The sequence below is a fragment of the Podarcis bocagei genome, assembly GCF_964188305.1.
Source record: "Podarcis bocagei genome assembly, chromosome: 2".
NCBI lineage: Eukaryota > Metazoa > Chordata > Lepidosauria > Squamata > Lacertidae > Podarcis > Podarcis bocagei.
In genome coordinates, this window is record NC_138126.1 from 51,486,130 (window position 1) to 51,503,597 (window position 17,468).

The 17,468-nt window shown below is 39.2% G+C and overlaps 1 protein-coding gene across 14 annotated transcripts in view; it reads left to right on the forward strand.

The window, feature by feature from the left end:
• WNK2 (WNK lysine deficient protein kinase 2) overlaps positions 1 to 17,468 on the forward strand; it is a 108,768-nt gene that overhangs the window by 13,002 nt on the left and 78,298 nt on the right. For all 14 annotated transcript variants that reach the window (XR_014005588.1, XM_081185199.1, XM_081185204.1 and 11 more), the window contains exons 3-4: positions 14,724 to 14,896; positions 15,856 to 16,076. Coding sequence is in view for 13 of the 14 variants with exons in the window: in XM_081185199.1 (XP_081041325.1) it covers positions 14,724 to 14,896; positions 15,856 to 16,076 (394 nt within the window). In the remaining variant the exon portion in view is untranslated. The remainder of the gene's footprint in view (positions 1 to 14,723; positions 14,897 to 15,855; positions 16,077 to 17,468) is intronic.

Genomic DNA, 17,468 nt, shown 5'->3' on the forward strand with positions numbered 1-17,468 from the left:
AATTTATGCTTTGCTATATCATTTAAACCCAACATCACTTGATATAGGTTAGGGCAGACTTTGATATGGTGTTGTATTTTAGAAACTTAATGGTCAGTGGGGATTATAAAACAGGATGTAACTTCGGGGATATTACCTAACTGTATACTGAATATTGTAATTAGAGGAAAGGCATTGACATGTCACTCATGGCTTGGTGCCTCTAAGTATTGATCGGTTGTAATGCAATTAATATATTTTCTTGTGTAGAGCTCTGATCATGCTTGTATGTTATTTCTGCAAATTACGAGAGAGCATTGGGACGAAGAAAAAGTATATATGAAAGAAACCAGTGATGTAGTTCAAGCTGAATGTTGCTGGTGCTGTGTGGACTTGTTATAAATATAATCACTAGTGGTATTTAGAAGTCTGCTTAATAGCTATCATGATTCAACTGCTTGATACACATTTAACTAAGGTTAGGTAATGACAGAATCAAAGCACATATTTATACAACAAGCATTAATTTATGTTATTTGGACAAACATAGCATACAAATTGGCAATTGTACAAGAGCTTATGAGTAGCAAGCTGAGTATTTCCTTTCATTTTGGTGTTCACTGCAAGTCAGTAAATACTTAATAAAGGGCTTTCAGTCTGTTTAGAACCTTTATTTTCTTTCTCACCATTGACACATTAATAGAGAAACACATTCTCATGAAATGCTTAGGCAGTTTATATGCACAAAATGGAATAATTATTGCTCCCTCCTGCAAATTTTCAGCGGATAAGCCAGTTTATCCCTGTTATTCTTTCTGACCAATGCCTTGAATAGTACTGCCAACATTAAGAGCACACAACCTGGCTTTAACTGGCAAAGTAGTTGCTGCAGCTGACCCTAAACATTAATTTTCCATTTCGATGGAACCCCAGATTGGGTCTTATAGCAATAATAAGGCTTGAATGCTAACTTTAGTATATGGAGCTATTTGTGTACAATGATTGAAGAAACTGACTTGATTTTCAGTATCACATGCTCAGTCTCCAGGCCCTTTATATTCCTGGACAAAAGAAAAAGCTTCCCTTACAAGAAATGGCAAAGTTAAATCACTCTGGTAAGATTTACCTTCTGGTTGACTTGTAGGTTTAATAGCCAAAGTCTGTGTAATGTGCAGATTCAAATTGGCTCCAAAAATTGGCTTCAGCAAGTAGAAAACTGGGATATTTGAGTGTATGTATATACAAGTGTGAGATTCTGAAATAGTGGAATAATTTAGGAACGGATATAGTTGCAAGTATAGAAAAGTAACTTCACATATTCACATTCCAGAATGCACTGCTACTCTTTTTGTTAAGCAGGTGAAAACTGGTATTTTTACAAGATTAGTTTTCTGTTAAAATTGTCTTCTATGACTATTTTAAGCCTGCTTTTTCAATCTAAGGCCTATTGGAGATAAACAGAGTTAATGCAAGCTGAGAATATTACTCAGAAGATGTGTACACATTAAGGAGTATATGTCTTGTTTATTTTTATAAACACTCCTCTTAGTTCAGATGATGGAAATCAATACTCCCATCCTGGTGCTAGCCATCAATTTTAGATCTAGTGGCTACAGTACTAAAATAAAATATACATTTACTCCTATCTGTAATGAAGTATTGACTGGACTAAGGTTATCTGTGTTTATCAGAAATCTTATAAGAATTCTTTCAGAAAGGAATTACATAATATTGTGAAACTATTTAGGATTAAACATGTCCCTTGTTAGTTTTGTTATTGCCATGAAGTTAGAGCTGGATAATAATTCAACAGCTGTTACTAAAATGCCTTGTGAATGGCGCTTTAGGCAATTGTGGGATAAAGATTTAAGTTTCTAAATAAAATGGTAGTATATGTGGGAGGGTGAAATGTCAAAAATAGAATGCAGTTCTTTGTGCTTCTTTTTCACATTTACAATGTGAACATGCCATAGTTGGCTGCTATTTACATGCAAAAAGAAGTCTAAAGTTTAATATTTACACTAGTTTCATTGTGTCCTATCCCAACACAGAGCTTATGCAGACTAGGGTTTAGTAGAAGGCAGAGTCCATCTATATTGCTATAAGGTTGTGAAGGGAGTGAGTGCATTTGTACTTCCACTTTTCTCTTTTGCAACTGCCAGGATAGTGGTAGACTAGGATATAGGACCCAAGAGCAGCAGTGAAGGTGGCAGAAGGACACTGAGCATAGAAGCGCCTCAGAAGAGGAGGAGGAGGAGGAGGAGTTTGGACTTGATACCCAGCCTTTCACTCCCTTTATGGAGTCTCAAAGCGGCTAACAATCTCCTTTCTTTTCTTCCCCCACAACAAACACTCTGTGAGGTGAGCGAGGCTGAGAGACTTCACAGAAGTGTGACTAGCCCAAGGTCACCCAGCAGCTGCATGTGGAGGAGTGGGGAAGCGAACCCGGTTCACCAGATTATGAGTTCACCTCTCTTAACCACTACACCATTCTGGCTCCCTTGCAACAAAAACTTTTATTTAGCATTTACACCATAGGCGCCGACTCCATGGGGCTTGAGGGGGCTCGAGCCCCCTCAAAAATTTTTTTGGGGGGGCTCAGCCCCCCCAATAATCTCGGGCGGGCGCCCTTCCAGCAGAGCGCCGCCGCCGTCCCCCGCCTCCTCCCCACCTGCTCCTTCGCCAGCCAGCCAGCCGCGCGCCCTAATCGGAGAGCCCCGGCCGGAAATCCCGCGAGAACAGGGGAATCCCGACTGGCCACACCTCCCAGCCAATCGGCTGGCTGGGGGGCGTGGCTTGCCCTATTTAGGGCCGGAGCCACTTTATTTGCATATTCATGAGCTTATTTATTATTCATGAGCTTTCCCGGGCCCCCCCAATATTTTTTCTAAGTCCGCGTCCCTGATTTACACCAACAGTCCAGCAGTTACTTAAACTTTTATTTACCTTACAATATTAAGACATTAAACAGCTACAGTGCAAACAAATTCTATTGGCAACTTGCAAACAGGGAGTTCTGATAGTTTTCTATAGTTTCCTATAGTTCCATTCTACCCTGAAACTAACAAGGGGTGTTTGTAGGAGTGAAAGAGAAAGAGAAAGATTCTGAAGTCAATAAATGGCACGCAGCTTCAGTGAGGTTTCCTGGGTTTCTGAGTTGGAAGGGATGGTTCCGAGATAGTGAATGAGGAACCTGTGTCAGGTTCAGGAAGACAGCAGAGAAAACTATATGGTGAAGATGCTAATCTGTATCTCCCCAGCCACATTGGATCCTTAGACCAGAAGATCTCCCCGTCGTCTTGCACAGTCTATACTTATGCACCTACTTTGTGCAGGGGTGTTAATGGTAATGTGAGAGGCCAGGAATCTCAGACACCTACCAGTTGCGTCCTCACTCTGCCATTCTGTTATACTGCTTCAGGAGTTAATTTTGCCAGTTAGAAGACATTTCGGTAAGTAAACAGTGTATAAATCAATTAATAATAAGATTAATAAAAAGTCTTACACAGGTGCAGTCCATATATGTAGGAGGAGCCCAAGTAACAAAGGAACTCCTTTTCAGTTAATCCATGGTGCCTTTACTATAATTATTTCACAGTTAGCTGGTTACATACCAGCGTAGGGCCTCCAAACCCTGGAGAGGCCTTTTCATGCATGCCACATCTTTGATTACAATTACACAAAGGCAGTGTGTTTCAGTGTCATTGGGGCCAGCAACTAAAACACTGATTGAAACCGTTTTTGGTCTCAGGACACACTTGAAGCCTTTATGGACTGCCATGGAGTAGCAAATAGCTCTAATTACAACCTGGCATTGCAATCCTCCAGTGACCCATGTTTGAATCTGTGCCTATACTTTGCAAAATACAGAGAATACACAGAAACAGCTTTTTTTTTTTTTTGCCTGGGCAAAAGAAAAGTGTGTTTTGGAGTGAATGATAGCTGCTCAGAATGATCCTTGAAGCTACAATTGTTGCATTTTTCCTGAGCTAATACCTAAATCCTTTGTGACTATCTCTTTCTCAAATTCTTTACTGGACACTGAAATGAATGGGTTTTGAGCTTGTCACCTTTGTACCAAAACACATTCTTTACCTGATTCTCTTATTGACACACTCATGTATACAAAGGTCCAGCATCCTACTCATCTACAGTAATCTGACCCCTAAGCCTTATCTACCCTCATTTTCTTCGTTTCCTCATTGCAGAATCATAGTTGCCTCAAACAGGTGGAAACACGTCACCACAGTTTGCCTTAGCCTGCGCATGGTGACACACGCATGTGTGCAGCAAGCTAAAAGGAGAGGAATAAAAGTTTGTCATTACTGCTGTAATGTTTCTGTATACCCAAGGTTGTTGGGAGAAAGGATGTGGTCTGAATAGAACTGCTGTTGAACTTTGCTTTTAAGTTCTGGCTCAGAACAGTTCATTCTACTTCATGTTCTTTGCTGAAGGACAGTTCTCCCTTTGGGATTATAAAACAATGGTATGACCCAGTCAAACCATCAGACCATCTAGCTTATTATTGTCTACTCCAGTTAACAGCTGCTTTGTAAGATCTGAAGCCGAAGCTATGCTAGACTTGCAAGAGAATAAAGCCGAAATGCTGTGTCCTTCTGTTTGTGTCCTCATACTTCTACAAGGTGTTCTGGCAAATTCTGTGTGTGTTAAAAATTCTAATTTTTGTGTGCATAGATAAGTTTCAACCAATAGTGTTTTGTTACTTTACTTCTTGTTTTGTGAAATATAAATACGTATTTTGCAATTCACAAAAACCAACATTAGTGTAATTTAGGTTTACTGTGACATTAGCTTGTCGTGCAAGGTACGCCTGCTGACCATCCCTTTTCTTCGCAAGTATTAGAGGTGTAGGCTTCTTTTAAAAATCTAGAAAAATGCAACCTGTGCTGCTGATAGAAGTAATACAACTCATGCAACACATTGGTGACTAAGATACATACAATAATTACCAAAATAATTATACATTCTTATACACAAAGTGTGGGTATCTTCATGAACTTACCTAAAAAGATAAAGAAAACAAAAGACTGAGTTAAGCATTTGAAAAATCCCTTGAAACCAGACATAAGTTCATCTTAAGTTGGGTAGTTCATAAGTCTCTGTGGCTTTACACTAGATTTTGTATTTTTTTCAGAAGATTGATAAAGAATGTGTAATTATTTTGGTAATTATTGTATGTATATTAGTCGCCAACGTGTTGCATGAGTTGTACTACTTCTTTTAAAAATCTGGCTACCCTAGTTTAAAGTTTTATGTCTTTTGTAGGATTGAGGTCACCAGCCTTCTTCCTTGGTTGAGGTGGTTCCCCTTTAGTTTAATTGTTTCCCCATTAAAAGCCCCAAAGAGTCCTAAAACCCACCCTCTTCATTTGGGCAAGACTAGATGTCTGTCATGCACCCAATTATTTGGCTAGCACCAGATGATCAGCCAAACTACAATGTTGCCCTTCAGCTTTGGCAGTGGCCAAACACCAATCCATCTGAGTCCAAATGCCAGCACAATTCTTTGGGCGAGGCCAGACACCCACTTCCACTCCATACTATTACAATAGAAACTACCAATGTCAACACAACCTTTATTAAGTGCTCTTAAATTCCATCACCAAATACTTTGAAGTTTACAGTAAGATAAAGCAAACATATAATCTGAACTGGGTTAGCTAATAAGTGGAATGTGTAGTAAATAAACGCCCCATTGAAAGTTTGATTTGTGGTGTAGTACAGAAAACATATGCTATGAAATGAACATACACAATTTACCTTTTATTTTGAGCACATTTTAAACTGCCAAATTCCCGATGTGGGACGATATAAATTATTGGTATCATGCAATAAGTTTTATGAGACTTTACATACATGTGTTTATGTCACAACTTGCAATACTTTCATGTCCGGTAGGCTTTTGTTCAATAAATATCTCTTAAAAACTCATCACCACTTAGCTATATGAGGCTCCTAAGTACTTAGCTTCTATTGCCAAAGCTGATTTTGCTAATGTTAAATACTGATGTCCGCACTATTTTTATTATTTTTATTTTTATTTTTATCTAAATTTTAAAATATATAATATTGCCTATTAAATTATTTTCCCCTCCTGATACAGTGCAGGCAACCAAACCATCATCTTCATATAGTTAATAGGCCTTTAAAAACTCTATAGGGAACATAAGGTTATTGTGAAGCTTTTAATTTTGGATCCTGACCAAATGGAGATAATGGTTAATCCTTTTATCTTTTTTTTTGCTGCTGTGGCCAATGCATAAAAGTAATGATCAACGCCAAACATTAGTATCCTGTAAAATCTAATATAAAATCTTCTAAATTAAAACACTGACTCCATAAGTCAAGGTTAATGACTTGTATTAAAGGAAAATACAGCTTTTGTAGGAGGATAGCAAGATATGAAATCACAGTATGCAAGCAGCAATCACAATACTGAACCTGTCAAATAAAGGATTAAAACCTGTCACTTCTTAAAGCAGTGTTTTCCTAATCCCTACTGGTAACCTTGCAGAGCAACAGCAAAATATTGTCTTTAGCCGCCAAGTGACTGAAAAACAAAACCTGTTTCCATATGTTGCCTTCCAATTGTCTTTCATTACTGCCAAATGCTTTGGCTGAGTCAAAGTTTCACCTTCATGCAGGGACAAATTCTTGTAGACTGTTCAAACCTTAAGACTTCTGAAACTCCTAAATAGATTGCCTTGATGACTTTAGTCCTGAACCATAATTCAAGGTGCACCCTAAGCTAAGGTTACCAGACGTCCCCGTTTCCCGGAGACAGTCCCCAGATTTACAAACCAGTCCCTTGACAAAATCCTATCATTCCTACTGAAGTTGAAAAGTTTTCCCGGATTCATTGGGAAAAAATCTGGTAACCTTACACTAAGCCACTTTCAAAATGAGATCTCCAACTCTTGCAAGGCTTTCCATAGCTGAGCCCTGGACTTTGTTTAAATCATGTAATAATAAATAAAGAACTCTGTGCTTCACATAAGCTGTTAGCCCTCCACCAACAGTCAACCGCAAACACCTAGAACTGGTTACGTATTTTTTCAACATGGCTTCTAGGCAGTTTTGAGCCTCAGAACCTTTTTTTCTTTTTTAGAAATTAAACATGGAGCATGCATAATATGAAATTAACTGTGTTTCTGTGACTTAAATCTACTACCGTACATCTATTATTTAAAAGGTATAATCTGTGAAAAAGGGAAATAATTTTTAAAAATCTAGCCATCCACTAACATTTAGCCTTGATTCACGGGCACTTCTCTGGATTTCCATAGTTGTCCAGAATATACAAGTCTTCCCAGTACGCATCCATAAGTGCCAGTTACCCTACCAATAATTTAGATTTGATAGTTTTTTAATTATGAATGTTGCATGACCTTCATACTCAAGTCTCAGACCTTATTTCCTGATTTTAAAATCCTCTGGCAAACATTTGCCTAAGCCTCTTGCTTTTTGGTCTTACTAACACTTTTTCGCCTTGTGTTTTATATGATTTGTGAGCCTGACTACCCATTTCCTCATGAATTTGATCCTGAACTGTTGTGTTTAACCACAACGTGTGTCTATATAACTTGCATCCTGGGTCTGGTTTTGCATAGCTCTGATTCTTCGTCAGATTTCTTCCTTGCTAGTCTACTGTTCTTAGAATAGTAGCATCTGATCCTTCTTGCTTTTCTTTCTGAAATGTGATAAGATGTGATATCTGTAGGAACGGAAGCCCTCTCTTGCAGAGAGCAGTGATTAAGTGGGTATATAAGATGTGAGACAATCTTAGGTATCCTGGTCCCAAGCCATTTGTACACCAGTATCAGCACCTTGAACTTTGCCTGGTAGCCAGCTGGCAGCCAGTCAAGCCTTTCAGTATAATAGCAATATTCTGTCTCGGTGAGCATTGCTTTTTGTAGTAGCGGCAACTTCTGGGCTAACCTCAGAGGTGGCCTCACAAGGAGCACATTTCAGCATTGCAGTCTAGAAGTCAGCAGTGCATGGATGACAGTGGCCAGGCTATCCCAGCTGCATCTGTCCTAAGCCAGGGAGGTTATCCAAACCTCTAATTACAGAGATTGGTCCATTAGAATCCTCAGAATAAGCTGCAGTTTCTTTTAGGATCTATTATGGATCAAATAGTTGAGCTACCCAGGTGTGCAATATTCCTCTTCTTTATTTTAATAAAGCAGGAATGCTGGTTAAACAGCATATTGATTATTTGTTTCAGTCAAAGATTAGCATAACAGATTGTGCTTTTTTTGGATTTTGGATTTAGAGACTTCATGGGTACTTCACTACAAAACTTAGGGGAAACTTGGGTTTCTTTGCATGCTGGTGCCCTACGCTGTCCCTGTCTGGAGGACCTAGTGGCAAAAAAAAAGCTAAATCCCTAGAGCTAAGAGGTATGGGAGGGAGGGCATCAACATGTTTGCTGCTGTACCTCTAGCAGCTTGGGGTTCACACAACCTCGGTTTCTGTGCCCTTTGACACACAGGATGCCATTCATGCTATAAAGCAAGAATCAACCGTAACATATATCAAAGGAATTGTAGGCTGGGTCCTTCGCTTGCCCTGTTAATGAGTATGGCTAACAGTGCCTGTACTTTATACCCTATCTTCCTCTGGCTCAGCTCCATCAAAACCAGCAGTGTTACCATCTCTTCTCGGTGTGTATGCTTTTCTGAGCTGATCTAAATGCTCAGGAAACAATGTATGGCAGCTTCCCCTGGAGACGGTACCAGTTCAGAATGGAACTGTAGGAATTGCTCCCAGGTAAAGCAGCAACAACAGCAACAAAAACCCATTACCTGTGGGAAGTTGATATATTGTTTTGTGAAGTTGATAGCTTTGTTGATGATGCATGTAACAATACACGTGCACATTCACACATGAAATCACAGTCTAAAATGACCACATGGTTTCAGAAATGTGTAAGGTATTCAAAATATGAAAAACAGTGAATCAAGTATCAGGGTGGGGGTGGGAGAAGAGCACGTTGGACACTTTGTGTACAGATTTCAGCCTTATAAGTCCTTCCTGATTTTTCTTCTAAATGCTTTTGATTTGAAAAACATATGTTTGGTAAGATGCCAGTTCAAAATGAAACACTGCAGTATGCTTGCCTGTCAAGATAGGACAAACTTAGACCACCAAACCTTGACGGCGTTTCTTTAACCAAAAATGGGCTTCTGTGCCTCTTGTGTAATCGGAGAATGAGTATGGTTGTCTTTAGCAAATGCATAAATCATTCCCACACTATATTTCTCTGGAGGATAATTTGCTGTCAGCGTCAGCTTTAATTGTCTCTTTATCCATGAAGGCAGATGGGAGAGTTAAGCCAAATAAGGGTGTACTGCTATTTGGCTTACTAACTACCAACAATCACATCAGATAGGTGGAGAACATTATGTGGCACTGAAATGTTAAAGTTTAGGTTTCATGTCTCTGTTTCAAGTGCTGGTAGGTACTCATTCTGGCTTTTAGAGAATCATCAGTCACTTGTGCAGGATTCATTTCCACATCTTGTAAAACCCATGCAAGACCGGTGGAAAGTGCATTATATAAACCTCCATAGCATGGTTCATCAACAGTATGCCTGCTTCAGCTGCTTGTTTTGGGATGTGTCCTAGAACATGCTATCAAACAGCTGATGCGCTATGCACCTCATCTTGGATTCTAATTAGGGATCCAGTACTTGGTTTTGCCAACGCGGACCACTAACTCAGGGCTCAAATAGCAGTGCAATCCTTTACATGCCTTCTTTAAAATAAGCCGCATTGATTTCAGTGGGACTAATTCCCCAACAAATTGTGTATAAGACTGCACCCTATCTGTGATGTGAGAAATCCATGATCAGGATTTCATGTGGGACTTTGCCAAACAGAAATGCTAAATTGGGAAAGCACGACTAGCCTAAAGCTTTCAGCTCCTTAAGTTTGCCCAGAGCCCATTAGCAATGCAGGGAGGAAAAAGCACACAAGTACAATAGCAGCTTCTAGGAAGGAACGATTTCAATCAGGGAAATAGCACAAGAGGAAAAGGTTAAAAAACTCTGCCCCAGCACTGCTTCCCTGGTCAAAATAACAGCCTGATGTAGAATTATGAATGAATACAATTGATGATCAAAGAAACTACCTTAGTAGAAGTATATTTGTTCTGAATAAGGTATCCCCCCACTCCGAAGCAATTTCCAAATGTAATTCCTAGTGTATGTAACACTATAAATTTGTTTGGTAGTTTGGATTATATAATATTGATGAAATGACCTCTGGTCAAGGCCAGCTCTAACACAAGGAAGCTAAGGGAGTTTGTTAATTTATTGTTGTCAGTTTATCTAATATGTTTCCTGGTATACCATCAATCAGTAAATTTCTTCTAGGCAGTACACAAACCACAGTCAACACTTGGAACAGGTAGTGGGGCTATATTATGCATGACTGTGTATGACACAGGTGAAGGGCAGGTTCTGTGGCATCTGAAATAGACATATTCCTGCTTGAGTAAAATGAGTAAAACATCCCTCCCAGTTGTCCTGCCCTCGCTCATCAAGGGTATATGTCCATTTGTTTATCCTCCCTGCATTAGTACACTTTGACATGAAAACAAGAAACCAGTGAATTTCTTCTAGGCTGTATACAAAACACAGTTATGGTTGGAACAGGCAGTGGGAATATAATATGCGAGGCAGGGAATAGAACAAGCTGAAGAGCATGTTCTGTGGGATCTGAAATACACATATTCCCACTTGAGTAAAAAAATTTCCCAGATGACCTGCCTTTCCTCTTCCATCAAGGGCATATCCGTTTGTTTTTACTGTGAGTGCAGTATTAATGCACCACCTTAGACTCAAGTTTCTGAAGGGAAAAAGCAAAACAGGACCCCCCCCCCCCAACTTCTTACCAGAATGGTGGGAGCACATTGGGTGGTGATGGCTCCAGAGCGTATCTTCCTCCCTGAAATCTGGCAGCACCCACGGCTGCAGCTGCCTGAAGGATTTATAAATGGATTTATCTTTATCTTTGTCCATCTGTTCTATCTTAATCAGCTGGTTAGAGTAATTAATGGGCAAATTATTTATCTAATAATATTCTAGATGAAATACTGTGTATTCAAATGGATGACAGAACTGCAAGAAAGTTCAGTTAAATTGACCTGAGCAGGCTATTTTTAACCACAACTTATTTCTGTCACAAATGGATTGGAAACGTGAATCTGTTTAGTCTGAACTAAAGGGGAATAAATCAATATATTGGGTGGGTGTGTAGCCGTTTCTATGTTCAGGTCACCTTCAGTAAGGACCCAGTTCTGTATAGTCTATTTTGTTACAGTTACAGACATACCCTCCCCCTCTTAAACTACAGCTGCCTCTCAATCCCACATTTTCCATTTCTCTCTGCATCTCAGTGTCCCCAGGCCATTCCCTTGTTCCCAAACCATATTTTTGCTTAGCATCCTATTGAGCATTTCCCTGGAAATATTCCCAATGTTTCATAAAAGCTTATGTTTTACCACACACAGCTTTTGTGCAGAGCTTTCCGTTCCCTTCTCCTTCCCTCAGTAGGTGAGTCACTGAATAAATTGCCCAATATCCTTAAGGAGGTTAGCTGTAGCTTGGGGTCCGTTTTCCACCCACCCAGCACAAAATTTACTGGGCTATGCATTTAAAATTAAAGCCTCTTAATATCATCTCACTATCTGTAAGTGTTTGCTTTATGTGGTGTGCATGGTTTGTGAAAACATAAAGGTTATCATTTGTGGTGATGTTGGCTTATTCTTTGTGGTTGTTTTGGCTTGCTCTGGGTGAAGCACTCAGCTGAAAACCACAACTAGGTGGAGTTCCTTTGTGTCACATAGAAGCTGAACTTTTAAGCCTCTTACAGAGGACTTTGGCTTGCTTTCAGTGTCATGTTCACCCTTGGGGTGTTTATACAATCTGAATATGAACTTCGGCAAGGGCATTAGGCCAGAAGTGATCTATAAATACTCTTTGTATGACTGGGACATCATAGTCTGAAACAGCATTTTATTTATACCCCCCCCGCACTTCTCAAATGGGCTTTTGTGGTTCTCAGAATGTTCCTATCCTTTATGAGCTGACATTGTGTTTATCATTTGTAAATTCACAGTTAAATACCCTAGCTGTATTATACAATCACACACACAAGATCAAGGTGCATTCTGCTCTACTGGCCTTGATGTATTATTCATTATTTTATGATTATAACTTTGAAATAGCATTATAACTTACTGGGCATTTCGGTATATCCTGCCACAATTGTTTTGCCAGTCATACACTGACTTTTCAGATAAATCAGTGGTAAAAGGTATGGTTTTAAGTATATTGAATGCCTTTCTTATTGTTCATCATCAGAGTGTTGCTTACTTCCACCATATCTTTCCTTTTCATGCATGGAATTGCTCCAGCTTCTTTTTTAAAGTGGGGAAGTGACTTAATCAACTTGGCTTAGATTGGGAAGAGAGCAGGGCAGGAGGGTTTTGCCATCCTTTCTGGCTTGCATGGGATTTCATTCCATTGTCAGACTCTATTGTTATGTAGAAAAGAAGCTGCGAGGGTGCCTTGTTACTGATGGTGGATCACTGTGGTTGATGACATGCTGTCAGGAGTAATGGTGCTGTGAGCGCCAACTGCATCAATCTAGCCTTGACTCATTACAACAGATATGCCCCCCAAGATGCAAACAGCTGCCCTGATTGAATAGATTGCTACTGTTGCTCCAGGCAACCCTGGATCAAATCACTCTTCTAATTCTGCTTGATAAAAGCTACAGAAAACCAAGCACTGCACAGCAACAGCAACAGCAACAGCAGCACCACATTTTGGACCATCACTTAGGGAGAGTGGAAGCACTGTGTTACTGTGTTGCCTTTGAGAAATGTTTCAAAGAAACCTTTGGATTATGTACTGATAGCACACTTTGATCAATGTGAAGAATCTTTAGGTCAAGGATAGAGGAATGTTGCCCTCCAGATGCTATTGGACTACAACTCACATTATCCCTGAACACGCTGGCTAGGGCTGATAGGAGTTGGAGTCCAGTAACACCTGGAGAGTCACAGATTTTCTACCCCTGTGTTGGTTAATAAATACTTTGCACTTACAGGTGATAGAAGGTGCTCTGAAATCGGCACCCCAGTCTTAAATGTAAGGCAATGAAAATTCACCATATAGATATTTTTGTATCTTGGCATTCTAAAGAAAGTAAAATATATTGGTGCTAAGATAATAAGGGCTATCTTTTTAGTGTTTCTTATTCATCTGTCAAATTACTTTAAATATCTTTTGAACAACCATATCTCTTAACAGGATTTTTTTTAAATTGAAGGTGGCATATTGAAGTATTGCTGCACTGAATGAGTAATTGTGCTTGTAATATAGTGAGCTATATTTCTTTGAGTTAAATGGACCACCCATGTAGGTTCTGCTAAATACTTTTCAAAAAAAGTCCATCTTTATTCTGCCCAGTACTTATTAATTGGGTAAAGGGCTATTTTGAGTTATCTTTCTAGTTTTGTTTTTTTTTAGATAAAGCTCCTCTTTAATCCAGGATTTTGGTGTAAGATCATTTCTGTAATGAGAATTGAGCTTCTGGGTCAAACAGCCTTCACACTTGATTCAAACTTGACTGAAACCTATTTAACAGCGCCCATATTTAATGGATAAAAGAACCATTAGTAAACACTAGAAGACTGTAGCCAAATAATTGATAGGTTAGTACAAATTACCTTAAATTCTGCCTTCACCAAGTCACTACTGTACTACTTTTTGGGCTGCTGTTTCCCCCTTAGAGTTGATCAGGGGTGAGCAAACTTTTTCAGCAGGGGGCTGGTGCACTGTCCCTCAGACCTTGTGGGAGGCCGGACTATATTATTTGGGGGGGGGGGAATGAATTCCTATGTCCCACAAATAACCCAGAGATGCATTTTAAATAAAAGGACACATTCTACTCATGTAAAAACACGCTGATTTCCGGACCGTCCATGGGCCAAATTTAGAAGGCAATTGGGCCGGATCCAGCCCCCAGGCCTTAGTTTGCCTACCCATGGGGTTGATGGTCATATGCTGCAATATTGGGGAAAACCACAGTTGTGAGTGCCTGAACACGGTCATAGAGAAAAATGGCCTGGAATGAGAGTTCTTTGAAGCTAGAATCATAAAGCGAGTATCACTTCTGCTAATCATACATTATTATGTTGGTTAGAAACTGTAATATGTTAAGATAATCAGATGCTTGCTTCATTATACCCCTTTGCCTTTGAATTTAATTAAATGAAGGCATGCTATTCGTTACAGCAAAATTAGGATAAAAATCCTTTTGATAAACCTTTTGATTCATATTATTCAGGTCTCTGCTCTTATGTTAAACCAGAAAGATTTGTAATCATGGTTGAACTTTATAGATATATTTGCAGTAGCTCCTATTTAACTGATAGTGAAGATAATGGCTTAGGTTCAAAGATCTTACTGTGTAGGTACCTCATCTTCACATGTGCTGCTGTTGATTTTTCTTCCCACCTGTGTCTTTTTTAAAAATCCAACCCCAGAGGGTTAAGCAGGTGCACCAGAGCTGGTTTTCTAGAGGCATGGATAAAATCCTGTGAGCAGAAATGTGTGTTGTTGTTTTTTTTGCTACCACAGTAGGAGCCTTAGAGCCAAGCCAGTTTTCTTAAGCCAGCTACTAATAAGCAATTTCTTCTGAAACACAGGACCGAAAGCTGACGAAAGTGGAACGGCAGAGATTTAAAGAGGAAGCAGAGATGTTGAAAGGTCTTCAGCATCCGAACATTGTTAGGTTTTATGACTTTTGGGAATCGTGTTTAAAAGGAAAGAGATGTATTGTGCTGGTTACAGAACTGATGACATCTGGAACCCTGAAAACGTAAGCATTGGACAAATCAAACAGTGCATAGTTTACCAAATGAGGTATTTGGGCAAACCACTCGCTTCATTTGAAAATATTCCATTATCATGAATTGAAGGTATCTTTCCTTCTAATAGCTTATCTGTCTTTGATCTTAACTGAGCTGAAGGCAGAGTTTCACTGCCATTCTGTCCTAGTCTGTTTTGTTATGTAACCAGTAGCTGTTCTGCCCTTATTTCCTCTTCCCCTCTGTTTTACACATGAAAGATGAATGTAGAGATTCAGAGCGTCAACACAATTTATTATTAAGCCACAATAAACCAATCCTCTGCTGATGAGAGAGGAGGAAAAGAAGCATTTGGCTCATTGAAACCAAACTGTTAATTTTGTTTTGTTAATCTGAATCATCCTAATTAATGGTTTATGGTGCTGATGATCATGTTCAGCTTGATGATGGCATCAGAAGAATAAATGTTCCGCTGCTCATGAGAATACGCTGTATATTCCTTCCCCACCACCTGGTATATGAACATATGAACACATCACTCAACATTTCAAGGCCACAGCACAACTTCTTAATTACTTAGATTTGAGTTGATAGATGTCAGTAAATTTATAGCAGGGACTTCTGCCACATATTAGCACCAAATCTGTAGTTTTGCAAGCACTTTCCAGCAAAGCTACTCCCCCTCCCCTGAGCCAGCAGAATGCAGGTATTCATACATCAGTTTCAAATTATACATGATCCCTCATATCATTTGAATGCATGGTCTTTAATGTTTTAGGCTCTGAGTGGACTGAGTTAATATTGATCATCCATGGTAAGACCTCCATCTAGTTTCTAAAATAGACACAGATATTACCTTTTACCAAATGCAGTTATCTAAAATACATATTAATGTAACATCACTGTTGTGCGGTCTTTAATTCTCAATGTAGCATTGATTTTTCTTCTGTCTGATATGTTTTTATTCCAGTTATTTGAAGAGATTTAAAGTGATGAAACCAAAAGTCCTTCGTAGCTGGTGCCGGCAAATCCTGAAGGGTCTCCATTTTCTGCACACTAGAACTCCACCAATCATTCACAGAGACTTAAAATGTGACAATATTTTTATAACTGGTCCAACTGGATCTGTGAAGATAGGAGATTTAGGTCTGGCAACTCTCAAAAGAGCTTCATTTGCCAAAAGTGTAATAGGTAAGACATTTTTCCTTAGCAATTGTCTCCTCCAATCTTATAAGCAAGGTATTTCCATCTACAAATCTGTAAATTATTATAACATGGATAACAGACCCCCCAAAAACAAACAAATCACTTTTTATAATTTTTGTGGAAACTACGTTGAAGTGCCTTACAACTGCTATAAAATTATCTTCCTATGGCAGCTTCTGGAATGGTACGTTTTCCTAACTCATAATTTTTCAACCTGTTGGATTTCCTAAAAAAATAATAATTTTCTTTGTTATAGAAGAAGCTCAGACTTTGTGTGGGCTTCACTTAGCCATCATCTTGTTAAAATTATGGTTTTGTTTTTTTACCATAATTGCTTTATGCTGCAAACCTAGACATGCCTACTCAGTTGTCAGCTGCACAGAGTGAGACTTACTAACAGCCAAGTGAGTAAAGGATTTTAGTCTTAATGTAATCATAACCAAATCAAAGTGCATCTTCTGTTCAATTTAGCTGCAATGATGGGACAATCATGCCTTTTCTCAGCCTAGCATTTGTGGTAAGATTTTGGTTCTTTTTGCTCTTCAAAGAGCTAATTAATGTCCCCCTAATAGTTTGATTCAGTATATGGTATCATCACATTACTTCGTCTTTTTTACTGGAGCCAGCATACCAGTAATAATTATACTCGGGGGGGGGGGGGCTCTGATTCAACTGACTCAGGAACTCAGTGCCAAGGGAAGCTTGGCTAGCTTCATCTCTAATGACTGTATATTGGCAGGATTAAAAATAATTTTTTATTTTTTAAAAAAGGGACTTCAGCGCTCAAGATAATCTGTAATTTATTGTAATCTATTTTAGCTGGCTATTTTATTTTAACTGTTATAGTGATGTTTTATCTGCTTTGTTTGCTTGCTTGTTTATTTCATTTATGAATCACTTTCCATGAGGTATCCCAAAGCAACTTACTATATACAGTGGTACCTCTTGTTATGAACTTAATTCATTCCAGAGGTCTGTTCTTAACCTGAAACTGTTCTTAGAGGCATGTTTTCGCTAATGGGGCCTCTTGCTGCCTCTGCGCCGCCGGCACACGATTTCCGTTCTCATCCTGGGGCAAAGTTCTAAACTCGAGGTAACTCTTCCAGGTTAGCAGAGTTTGTAACCTGAAGCGTTTTGTAACCAGAGGCATTTGTAACTCGAGGTACCACTGTAATGACATAGATAAAACAGTTGGTATATTAGAAAAGGATAGAAGAATTTCATATATACTGTATTTTTCGCTCTGTAGGACGCACCTTGTTTTAGATGGGGAGAACAAGAAGAAGAAAACCCCCCTCTCTGCGCAGCGCCCCTTCAGCGAAGTGGCAGGAGAAACAGAGCCCCTTCCATTTCTCCTCCCGCTTAGCTGAAGGGGCG